Here is a 13,863-nt window from a genome sequence, read left to right as displayed (position 1 = left end):
AATCCAACGTGTACGTCAAATGTTTTATTGGCCTTCAATGGCAAAAGACGTGAAATTATATATTGATAATTGTGATGTATGCAAGACCATTAAGTCACCCAATATATCATTAAAACCACCGATGGGTAATGCGTTTGTTACTTCTAGACCATTTCAAAGAATCTACTGTGATTTTCTTGGGCCATATCCTAGGTCAAAATATCAGAACACAAGTATTTTCATTGCCCTTGATCACATGATCAAATTTTTATTTTTAAAGCCACTTCGCGCAGCTACTTCACAAAGCGTAATAAATTTCTTCCGAAATGAATTTTTTCCTACATATGGTGTATCTCAATTTATACACACCGACAACGGAAGGCAGTTTGTGTCAAAAGATTTCAAAGAATTAATGCAAAAGTTTGGTATACAGCACATTTTAACTGGACTATATTCACCTCAGGCAAATGCCTCTGAGCGCTGCAATAGAGAAATAGTTTCTAAAATTCGTAATTTTTGGAGAAATGAAGCGAATCATAGGAACTGGGATCATGAACTACCTAATATTATGTGTGCTTTACGAAGCGATTACCATACATCAATAGGATGCTCGCCTTATTATGCTCTGTTCGGCCGGAACATGGTCCAACACGGCTCTTCCTATAAGGTATTGGAAAAATTAGGTTGTCTAAGAGAGTTAAAAGTTAATTTATTAATCAACACATTTATGCATCATTTTAAAGCATTATGATTGCACTTTAATTTGGTATATCATTTGTGGCATAATGTGTTCGTCTAAAAAATGGTCAATTTGAAGGATCGGTAGAATTGTTGTTCTATGTTTAAAAATGCTGTGATTTGAGGTTCCGATATGGTTGCAAATAACTTTGACAGTTTTTATGCCAGGACAATCGTTTTAAAGCTTTACAGTTGCACTTTGTTTTGGTGTACAATTTGTGGTATAATGAATTTTTACAAAAATTGGATAGATCGGTATATTCATTGGTACAGGTTTGGAAATGCGGTAATTTAAGGCTCCGATATGGTTGCAAATATCTTTTATAGTTTTCATGTTATAGCAGTCGTTTACATATCCTTTTATTGCATTATAGTTGCCATTTGTTTTGGTATATAATTTGTTGCATAATATATTTTTAGAAAATGGCTAATTGGATAGATCAATAGATCAAAAAACGCGGTATTTTGAGGTTCCGATATGGCTCCAAATAACATTGACAGTTTTCACGCTATGACAGTCATTTAGGCATCATTTTAAAGCATTATGATTGCACCTTAATATGGTATATCATTTGTAGCATAATGTCTGTTTTTACAAATTGGTCGATTTGATAGATCGGTAGAATTATTGTTCTATGTTTAATAAACGCAGTAATCTGAGGTTCCGATGTGGTTGCAATTAACTTTGGCAGTTTTCGTGCTAGGACAGTCGTTTATGCACCATTTTAAAGCATTAAAATTGCCATTTGTTTTGGTACATAATTTATTGCATAATGTATTTTTAGAAAATGGCCAATTGGATAGATCGGTAGAATTATTTTCCCAGGTTTAAAAAGGCGGTAATTTGAGGTTCCGATATAACTGCAAATAACATTGACAGTTTTCACGCTATGATAGTCATTTAGACATCATTTTAAAGCATTATGATTGCACTTTAATATGGTATATCATTTGTAGCATAATGTGTGTTTTTACAAATTGGTCAAATTGATAGATCGGTATAATTATTGTTCTATGTATCAAATGCAGTAATCTGAGGTTCCGATATGGCTGCAATTAACTTTGGAAGTTTTCGTGCTAGGACAGTCGTTTATGCACCATTTTAAAGCATTAAAATTGCCATTTGTTTTGGTATATAATTTATTGCATAATGTATTTTTAGAAAATGGCCAATTGGATAGATCGGTAGAATTATTTTCCCAGGTTTAAAAAGGCGGTAATTTGAGGTTCCGATATGGTTGCAATTAACTTTGGTAGTTTTCGTGCTAGGGCAGTCGTTTATGCATCATTTAAAGCATTATGATTGCACTTTAATTTGGTATTTCATTTGTGGCATAATGTGTTCGTCTAAAAAATGGTCAATTTGAAGGATCGGTAGAATTGTTGTTCTATGTTTAAAAACGCTGTGATTTGAGGTTCCGACATGGCTGCAAATAACTTTGACAGTTTTCATACTAGGGCAATCGTTTATGCATCATTTTAAAGAATTACAGTTGCACTTTGTTTTGGTGTACAATTTGTGGCATAATGAATTTTTACAAAAATTGGATAGATCGGTATATTTATTAGTACAGGTTTGGAAATGCGGTAATTTAAGGCTCCGATATGGTTTCAAATATCATTTATAGTTTTCATGTTATTGCAGTCGTTTATATATCTTTTTATTGCATTATAGTTGCCATTTGTTTTGGTATATAATTTATTGCATAATATATTTTTACAAAATGGTCAATTGGATAGATCGGTAGAACTATTTTCACAGCTTTAAAAATGCGGTAATTTGAGGTTTCGATATGACTGCAAATAACATTGACAGTTTTCACGCTATGATAGTTATTTATACATCATTTTAAAGCATTATAATTGCACTTTAATATGGTATATCATTTTTAGCATAATGTGTGTTTTTACAAATTGGTCAACTTGATAGATCGGTAGAATTATTGTTCTATGTGTCAAATGCAGTAATCTGAGTTTCCGATATGGTTGCAATTAACTTTGGCAGTTTTCGTGCTAGGACAGTCGTTTATACACCATTTTAAAGCATTAAAATTGCCATTTGTTTTGGTATATAATTTATTGCATAATGTATTTTTAGAAAATGGCCAATTGGATAGATCGGTAGAATAATTTTCCCAGGTTTAAAAAGGCGGTAATTTGAAGTTCCGATATGGTTGTGAATAACTTTGACAGTTTTTATGCTATGGCAGTCATTTATGCATCATTTTAAAGTATTATGATTGCACTTTAATTTGGTATATCATTTGTGGCATAATGTGTTCGTCTAAAAAAATGGTCAATTTGAAGGATCGGTAGAATTGTTGTTCTATGTTTAAAAACGCTGTGATTTGAGGTTCCGATATGGTTGCAAATAACTTTGACAGTTTAAATGCCAGGACAATCGTTTATGCATCATTTAAAGCATTACAGTTGCACTTTGTTTTGGTGTACAATTTGTGGCATAATGAATTTTTGCAAAAATTGGATAGATCGGTATATTTATTGGTACAGGTTTGGAAATGCGGTAATTTAAGGCTCCGATATGGTTGAAAATATCTTTTATAGTTTTCATATTATAGCAGTCGTTTATATATATTTTTATTGCATTATAGTTGCCATTGGTTTTGGTATATAATTTGTTGCATAATATATTTTTAGAAAATGGCTAATTGGATAGATCGGTAGAATTATTTTCACAGCTTTAAAAACGCGATATTTTAAGGTTCCGATATGGCTCCAAATAACATTGACAGTTTTCACGCTATGACAGTCATTTAGGCATCATTTTAAAGCATTATGATTGCACTTTAATATGGTTTATCATTTGAAGCATAGTGTGTGTTTTTACAAATTGGTCAATTTGATAGATCGGTAGAATTATTGTTCTATGTTTAATAAACGCAGTAATCTGAGGTTCCGATATGGTTGCAATTAACTTTGGCAGTTTTCGTGCTAGGACAGTCGTTTATGCACCATTTTAAAGCAATAAAATTGCCATTTGTTTTGGTATATAATTTATTGCATAATGTATTTTTAGAAAATGGCCAATTGGATAGATCGGTAGAATAATTTTCCCAGGTTTAAAAAGGCGGTAATTTGAAGTTCCGATATGGTTGTGAATAACTTTGACAGTTTTTATGCTATGACAGGCATTTATGCATCATTTTAAAGTATTATGATTGCACTTTAATTTGGTATATCATTTGTGGCATAATGTGTTCGTCTAAAAAATGGTCAATTTGAAGGATCGGTAGAATTGTTGTTCTATGTTTAAAAACGCTGTGATTTGAGGTTCCGATATGGCTGCAAATAACTTTGACAGTTTTCATGCCAGGGCAATCGTTTATGCATCATTTTAAAGCATTACAGTTGCACTTTGTATTGGTGTACAACTTTTGGCATAATGAATTTTTACAAAAATTGGATAGATCGGTATATTTATTGGTACAGGTTTGAAAATGCGGTAATTTAAGGCTCCGATATGGTTGCAAATATCATTTATAGTTTTCATGTTATTGCAGTCGTTTTTATATCTTCTTATTGCATTATAGTTGCCATTTGTTTTGGTATATAATTTATTGCATAATATATTTTTAGAAAATGGCCAATTGCATAGATCGGTAGAATTATTTTCACAGCTTTAAAAACGCGGTATTTTAAGGTTCCGATATGGCTGCAAATAACATTGACAGTTTTCACGCTATGACAGTCATTTAGGCATCATTTTAAAGCATTATGATTGCACTTTAATATGGTTTATCATTTGTAGCATAGTGTGTGTTTTTACAAATTGGTCAATTTGATAGATCGGTAGAATTATTGTTGACAGTTTTCACGCTATGATAGTCATTTATACATCATTTTAAAGCATTATGATTGCACTTTAATGTGGTATATCATTTGTAGCATAATGTGTGTTTTTACAAATTGGTCAACTTGATAGATCGGTAGAATTATTGTTCTATGTATCAAATGCAGTAATCTGAGGTTCCGATATGGCTGCAATTAACTTTGGCAGTTTTCGAGCTTGGACGGTCGTTTATGCACCATTTTAAAGCATTAAAATTTCCATTTGTTTTGGTATATAATTTATTGCATAATGTATTTTTAGAAAATGGCCAATTGGATAGATCGGTAGAATTATTTTCCCAGGTCATTTATACATCATTTTAAAGCATAATGATTGCACTTTAATTTGGTATATCATTTGTGACATAATGTGTTCGTCTAAAAAATGGCCAATTTGAAGGATCGGTAGAATTGTTTTGTTCTATGTTTAAAAACGCTATGATTTGAGGTTCCCATATGGTTGGAAATAACATTGACAGTTTTCATGCCAGGACAATCGTTTATTCGTCATTTTAAAGCATTACAGTTGAACTTTGTTTTGGTGTATAATTTGTGGCATAATGAGTTTTACAAAGTAGGATAGATCGGTATATTTATTGGTACAGGTTTAGAAATGCGGTAATTTAAGGCTCCGATATGGTTGCAAATATCTTTTATAGTTTTCATGTTATTGCAGTCGTTTAGCCTAAATGACTGTCATAGCGTGAAAACTGCCAATGTTATTTGCAGCCATATAGGAACCTTAAAATACCGCGTTTTTAAAGCTGTGAAAATAATTCTACCGATCTATCCAATTAGCCAATTTCTAAAAATATATTATGCAACAAATTATATACCAAAACAAATGGCAACTATAATGCAATAAAAAGATATAAAAACGACTGTTATAACATGAAAACTATAAAAGATATTTGCAACCATATCGGAGCCTCAAATTACCGCCTTTTTAAACCTGGGAAAATAATTCTACCGATCTATCCAATTTGCCATTTTCTAAAAATACATTATGCAATAAATTATATACCAAAACAAATGGCAAAAATGATGCATAAACGACTGTCCTAGCACGAAAACTGCCAAAGTTAATTGCAACCATAGCGGAACTTCAGATTACTGCGTTTATTATACATAGAACAATAATTATACCGATCTATCAAATTGAATAATTTCTAAAAATACACATTATGCTACAAATGATATACCATATTGAAGTGCAATCATAATGCTTTAAAATGATTCATAAATGACTGTCATAGCGTGAAAACTGTCAATGTTATTTGCAGCCATATCGGAACCTTAAAATACCGCGTTTTGAAAGCTGTGAAAATAATTCTACAGATCTATCCAATCGGCCATTTTCTAAAAATATATTATGCAATAAATTATATACCAAAACAAATGGCAACTATAATGCAATAAAAAGTTATATAAACGACTGCAATAACATGAAAACTATAAATGATATTTGCAACCATATCGGAGCCTTAAATTACCTGTACCAATAAATATACCGATCTATCCTATTTTTGTAAAAACTCATTATGCCACAAATTATACACCAAAACAAAGTGCAACTGTAATGCTTTAAAATGATGCATAAATGATTGTCCTGGCATAAAAACTGTTATTTGCAACCATATGGGAACCTCAAATCACAGCGTTTTTAAACATAGAACAACAATTCTACCGATCCATCAAATTGACCATTTTATAGACGAACACATTATGCCACAAATGATATACCAATATAAAGTGCAATCATAATGCAATTTGTAAAAACACACATTATGCTACAAATGATATACCATATTAAAGTGCAATCATAATGCTTTAAAATGATGCACTGTCAAAGTTATTCACAACCATATCGGAACTTCAAATTACCGCCTTTTTATACCCACCATCAAAAAAGATGGGGGGTATATTTTTTTTGTCATTCCGTTTGCAACACATTGAAATATTCGTCTAAGACCCATAAAAGTATATATATTCTGGGTCCTTATTAGATTCTAAGACGATCTAGCCATGTCCGTCCGTCTGCGTGTAGAAAACACGATAGAGTCCAAACGGAAGTAGCTAGCGAGTTAATGTAGTTTGTTTGATATTGAAAATGGGCAATATCGGTCCACGATTTGGCCTAGCCCCCATATAAGGCCTCCTTTAGAAAATGACTTTATCGCGAATAACTGACTAACAAAAGCATCAATAGCGCTGTAATTCGGCACAAACATGTTTTATGGGGCATAAATCTTTTCATAGAATTTCATAAGGATCGGTCCATAATTGACCCTACCCCCCATACAAAGCACCCTTCAGAAAATGACTTTATCGTGTAGTGTGATTAACTGTGCGACCCATACATATTGAACATATGTAGGGTACTTCTCAAAGCCGACACAAACAACATAGTTGTTTGGCTATGGGAAAATGCTTAGCCAGCAGAATTCGTACACATGTGTCTCTGATTAAATAAACTTCTTCATATTTCATGGTGGGAAACATGAAATATGAAGAAGCAAAGAATAATCAATGTTAGCTAGAGTTAGTAGAATTTAAGTAAGTAAAATTATAATCATTAAGAGAACTTCATTCAAAGAGAACGGACACAGAAGTGTCCGTTCCATTTAATAAATAATAAATACATATATTACAAATATTACATGGCGATCCTGCCAGGAGCAGTTTTGACTTTCTCAACAGTCACTAACCGGGTGAATTTCAACCAAGAACAAAAATTAAAATAAAACCAAAAAATAATCAAAGTTTATATAATAAAAATCCCTTTATAAACTATAAATTATTACTAAATTTGAGTTCAAAAGTGATATATAATAAAATAGACTTTTAAAGACAAAATTTAAATTTAAATAGAATTTTATAAGGATCGGTCGATAATTGACCCTACCCCCCATATAAAGTCCCTTTCAGAAAATGACTTTATCGCCCATAACTGGCTAACAAAAGCATCAATAGCAGTGTAATTCGGCACAAACATGTTTTACGGGACATAAATCTCTTCGTAGAATTTTATAAGGATCGGTCCATAATTGACCCTACCCCCCATATAAAGTCCCTTTCAGAAAATGACTTTATCGTTCCCAACTGACTAACAGAAGCATCAATAGCGGTGAAATTCGGCACAACATGTTTTACGGTGACATAAATCTCTTCGTAGAATTTTATAAGGATCGGTCGATAATGACCCTACCCATATAAAGTCCCTTTCAGAAAATGACTTTATCGCCCATAACTGGCTAACAAAAGCATCAATAGCGGTGTAATTCGGCACAAACATGTTTTATGGTGACATAAATCTCTTCGTAGAATTTTATAAGGATCGGTCCATAATTGACCCTACCCCCCATATAAAGTCCCCTTCAGAAAATGACTTTATCGCTCATAACTGGCTAAATGACTTTATCGCACAATGACTAACAGAAATTCGGCACAAACATGTTTTATAGTGATATAAATCTCTTCGTAGAATTTTATAAGGATCGGTACATAATTGACCCTACCCCCCATATAAAGTCCCCTTCAGAAAATGACTTTATCGCCCATAACTGGCTAAGAGAAGCATCAATAGCAGTGAAATTCGACACAAACATGTTTTATAGCGACATAAATCTTTTCATAGAATTTCATAAGGATCGGTCGATAATTGACCCTACCCCCCATACAACGTACCCTTCAGAAAATGACTTTATCGCTCACAACTGACTAACAGAAGCATCAATAGCGGTGTAATTCGGCACAAACATGTTTTATGGTGATATAAATCTCTTCGTAGAATTTTATAAGGATCGGTCCATAATTGACCCTACCCCCCATATAAAGTCCCTTCAGAAAATGACTTATCGCTCATAACTGGCTAAAGAGAAGCATCAATAGCAGTGAAATTCGGCACAAACATGTTTTACGGGAACATAAATCTCTTCGTAGAATTTTATAAGGATCGGTCCATAATTGACCCTACCCCCCATATAAAGTCCCTTTCAGAAAATGACTTTATCGCCCATAACTGGCTAAGAGAAGCATCAATAGCAGTGAAATTCGGCACAAACATGCATCAATAGCGGTGTAATTCGGCACAAATATGTTTTATGGTGATATAAATCTCTTCGTAGAATTTTATAAGGATCGGTCCATAATTGACCCTACCCCCCATATAAAGTTCCCTTCAGAAAATGACTTTATCGCCCATAACTGGCTAAGAGAAGCATCAATAGCAGTGAAATTCGGCACAAACATGTTTTACGGGAACATAAATCTCTTCGTAGAATTTTATAAGGATCGGTCGATAATTGACCCTACCCCCCATATAAAGTCCCTTTCAGAAAATGACTTTATCGCCCATAACTGGCTAAGAGAAGCATCAATAGCAGTGAAATTCGGCACAAACATGTTTTACGGGAACATAAATCTCTTCGTAGAATTTTATAAGGATCGGTCGATAATTGACCCTACCCCCCATATAAAGTCCCTTTCAGAAAATGACTTTATCGCCCATAACTGGCTAACAAAAGCATCAATAGCGGTGTAATTCGGCACAAACATGTTTTATGGTGACATAAATCTCTTCGTAGAATTTTATAAGGATCGGTCCATAATTGACCCTACCCCCCATATAAAGTCCCCTTCAGAAAATGACTTTGTCGCTCATAACTGGCTAAGAGAAGCATCAATAGCGGTGAAATTCGGCACAAACATGTTTTATGGTCCCATAAATCTCTTTGTAGAATTTTATAACGATAATTGACCCTATCCATAAATGACCCTATCCCACCTATAAGGTCCCTTGCAGAAAACGACTTTAATGCTCATATCTACCTTAAGAAGCATATATATAACAATAATATTCAATATTATGAGGATGAGTCCATTATTATCTAACCCCCTAATAAGGTGCCCTTTAGAAAACGAATTCAACGCTCATTACTACAAAATTCTACATACACAAGTTTCGTGCGAGCCAAAATCTCCCTATCAAATTTTATAAGGATCGATCCTTATTGAAAGTAAGAATATCGGTTCACGTTTTCTCCTATCCCTATTATAATGTCCCCTCCAGAAAATAACTTTATCGCTAAGAGATGTATCAATAGCGGTGAAATTCAACACAAGCAAGTTTAATGAGAACTTAAATTTATGCTCATATCTGCCCAGAACATATATATAAAGCAATAAAATTCGACATAAAAAAGTTTTATAGGAAATAAAATCATTTCCATAAATTTAATGAAAATGGATTTATAATTGACCTTACCAAGGTCCCCTTCTGAAAATGACTTTAAGACTTATTACTGACCCAAAAATGTGAGTACATCAGTAAAATTCTACATAAACATGAATGATTTGATGGTGGGTATATAAGATTCGGCATGGCCGAATATAACACTCTTACTTGTTGGTTTTATTTTTGACCAAGTTCTACTAAGTAATACGCACGCGCATAGTTCGAGACGAGGTAAAGACTGTGCTTTTATTGGAGCCACCTTCGATTTGGCGATTAACAAAGTAGTTTTATAAGAACCATTTTCTAAGACGCGATAGTAAATACAGCATCCAAATGCGCGTTGCGAAGCGTCGGCGAAGCCATGTATTTCGCCGAGTATGTTTTCCGAAGTAAAAACATATCGAGGTATTGTGATTTCATGAATATGTTCCAAATCTGCTTTAATTTGGAGCCACATCAATGTCAAACTATTGTTGAGGGGATCATCCCAACCAATATTCTGGACCCACATCTCTTGGACCAGCATTTTACAACGAACTACAATAGGGCTCAAGAGACCAAGCAAATCGAAAATTTTTGCTACTATCGATAAAATTGAACGTTTTGTGGGATTACTTACATCGGACAAGTTAAAGCGAAACAAAAATATATCCTGAGTAGGATTCCAGGACATTCCAAGTGTTTTTGTAATATTTTCTTCAGTGGTTTTAATGGCAACTTCTTCGTCGTTGTTGGTTACGAAGTCTGGACAATTGCTATTCCACTTTGCGAGCTAAAGACCATGAATACTGAGAATTTTAATAATTTCAGATTTCTTGAGTTCTAAGATTTCGAGACTATCAGAGCCAGTGAGAACATCATCTACGTATAAATCCTCACGAAGTACCTTTGAACCAATGGGAAAAGTTGAACTGTGCTGATCGGCGATAATAAACAAACTTCGAATAGCCAAAAACGGTGCTGCTGAGAGCCCATACGTAACGGTGTTTAGTTGAAACACGCATAGTTTGTCTTTTGAATTGGATCTCCAAAGAACCAATTGAAATTTACGATCACGTTCATCGACTAAAAATTGGCGGTACATTTTAGATATGTCTGCAGTGAGAGCAAATCTATTCAAACGAAACGAAAAGAGTGTGGTAACTAAATCTTGTTGTATAGTTGGGCCAACCATGAGTATATCATTCAAGGAATGATTCGAAGTTGTGCGAGCTGACCCATCGAAAACGACACGAAGCTTTGTTGTTGTACTCTCAGGCTTGAGAACACAATGATGAGGTATTATGTAATGTGGATGCGAAAGAGGACGATTATAGAGCGACATATGACCAAGTGCCAAATATTCGTTCACAAAATCGACATACATAGATTTTAAAGTGGGATCACGTTCCAATTTACGTTCGAGCGACAAAAATCTTCGTTTACTAATTTCGAAAGACTCACCTAAACAATTAGGATTTTGTTTAAATGGTAACCGAACTTGAATTCTTCGGTCCGAGTTAATTTGGACATTTTCGGTGAAATGTTTCTCACACGCTTGTTCCTCATTGGTAAATGTTTGAGGACCACTTACATATTCCTCAACTTCCAAAATTTTCTCAATGTGTTATCAAGAATTGAAGTTGAAGAATCTAGGGCCAAATTACATGTAAGGGTCGAGGGATTTTTTTGATCGTTGAATTTTCCACCAACAATCCATCCAAAAACTGTATTAACAAGGCAAGGCATGCCATGTCCTAACGAAATGCGTCCTTCGAGCAACAAATCGAAAAATATTTCCGTACTAATTAACAAATCAATGCGTTGGGGCTTATAGAAAAGCGGGTCTGCAAGTTGTATGGTTTCTGGAATTGTGAACCTTGTTGTATCTATTTTTTCACCAGGCTGTTGGGCTGATATAGATTTCGTTACAGCAAATGTTGATGACCACTGAAATGTGCCAATTTGGGATTTTATGGTAGCAGCAACAGAATATCTTATTTTTGTTTGAATTTCACTTATTCCAGAAACATCTTGACAATTTGGTAGAAAACGTAGTTTAAGTTTCTTGGCAGTTTCTTCTGTAATGAAGTTAATTTCAGAACAGGAATCCAGAAGAACTCTTACAGGTTGAGAACAACCGAAACTATCTTTGATAAGAACCACCGCAGTTGGTATTATGGCTCTTTTGAACGAACGAGCTACTAACGATGTTGCATTATTTGTAGATGTTTCAGGAGGAGCTGGATTAACTGGTGCTGATTCCGGTTGAACGAAAATATGTAACGAAGTATGATGAGCGGACTGACAAACCCTACAACGACTACTAGAAGGATATTTCGAAACTAAATGACCCTTTCGAAGGCAGTTTATGCAATGCTCATTACGTTTTACGAAATTAAATTATTTGTGCCACTAGAACTACTTTTTTGTTCACTTTTCTTTCCATGACTTTCCAAAAATTGACATCGATGACTCAAGATGTCATAACAGGTGTCCCATGAGGGCAATGATCTAAAATCTAGTTTTTCATCGTAATTCTGTTTAGAACTATCATCCAGCTTCGATAAAACAATATGAATTATAATAGCATTCATAATGTCTAATTCCGATCCAAGCGATAATAGTGAACCACGAATTGCAGAAACGGTATCTATGATATAACGTAATGAAACACTATCGCCTTTGGACATTTCAGGAATGTTGAAAAGTGTTGTAATGTGTTCCAAGAAAATTAGTACTTTGTTGTCGTACCGCTCCCTCAACCTATCAAGGGCCTTCGGGTAATTCTCATCAGTCACTTGGAAAGGTTCCACAACTGATAGGGCTGGACCAGAAAGACAATTTAACAGATAATTGAATTTATCTACTGGTGTAATCGACGAATTATCATGAACCATATTATTAAAGGTAGTGATAAATCGTTTATAATCTGTGTACTTTCCATCGAAGCGAGGCAATTTTAACGAGGACAAACGAGTTTGATTGGAAAGTTCGATCGAAGTGTTGAAGAAACTTTGTTCCATTGAAGTCGAACTACGAGTTTTGTTTAAGATGGACAACAATTTTGCCTTGGCTGCAATATATATTTCTTCTAAGTCACTCCTAGTGACATCGGAAGGACTTATTTTTTCAATTTGCCCTTGAATATGGGAAATCTGTTTGAAGTAGGACTCTAATATTTCGAGCCGACATTGCAAAATTGTTGTATCAGCAGTATCTCCATCCTTATCGATTTTCTTTTCTAAACAAGTAATATTTCTTTTCATTGTGGCCCTTTGTTGTTTCAAAGAGGCCAATTCTGGACTTCCAGAATCATTTAATTCTGGCATATCTTTGTCCTTGTTGGCCATTTTTATATAAACTTTTCGAAAATTTATAACAAAATGTTTTATAGGAAATCTTCAAAAAATACCTATTACAAATCTTGTATCTTTTATTTGTACCAAATATTTCTTGAACCACAAAAAATATTGAAACACAAAAATTAACTTGTTTTCTTCTACAAAATTTTGTTTAGGAAATAAATTTAATTTATTTGAGCCACAAATTATTGTAATTACAAAATAAAGGAATTTATTTTGTTCTACTAAAAAATGTGAAATCAAATAAATTTAATTATTTATTTGGACTACAAATTGGTTTTGAAATTACAGAAAAACAATTTTTTCTGTTCTACTAAGGAGAACAACAGCTCTTAAGTTGGCTCTAAGAATTTCTCGAAAGTATTTGCAACAGTACCACAAATTGGTTCTGCTGGAGCGAAAAGGTAATATTCGTGTAACTGGTATACACACAAATTCTACAAAGATGTGGCTCTACGGGCCAGGAAATCCTCAAAACCAAATTAAATAATTGAGTTTTATTTAAAACTTAAGTGCCGTGTCCTGTCTCGGTCGCCAAAAATGTCGCAATATAATAAAATACCTATTACAAAAATAAATATTTTAATAATGCGTGAGAGATTTGCCGTACATATGATGTTGCCCATGTGCAGGTTCGATTACTACTATCTTTAAAATTAAAAACTAATGTTTATGGACCACAAAGAATTTACAAATTATAAATATCAAGTGGTCCGT

At 33.8% G+C, this 13,863-nt stretch overlaps 1 protein-coding gene across 1 annotated transcript; it reads right to left on the bottom strand.

The window, feature by feature from the left end:
- Window positions 1–639: 639 nt before the first annotated feature.
- On the bottom strand, window positions 640–13,134 carry LOC124420605. The gene is made up of 5 exons (XM_046954065.1): window positions 12,176–13,134; window positions 11,449–12,107; window positions 10,689–11,386; window positions 10,015–10,574; window positions 640–667 (listed from the first exon to the last, which is right to left on the bottom strand). The coding sequence occupies exons 1-5, from the start codon at window positions 13,132–13,134 to the stop codon at window positions 640–642; spliced, it is 2,904 nt and encodes a 967-aa protein (XP_046810021.1).
- Between the last annotated feature and the right edge of the window lie 729 nt (window positions 13,135–13,863).

Source organism: Lucilia cuprina, chromosome 6 (genome assembly GCF_022045245.1).
Source record: "Lucilia cuprina isolate Lc7/37 chromosome 6, ASM2204524v1, whole genome shotgun sequence".
Taxonomy (NCBI): Eukaryota; Metazoa; Arthropoda; class Insecta; order Diptera; family Calliphoridae; genus Lucilia; species Lucilia cuprina.
This window is presented reverse-complemented; position numbering and strand designations above follow the sequence as displayed.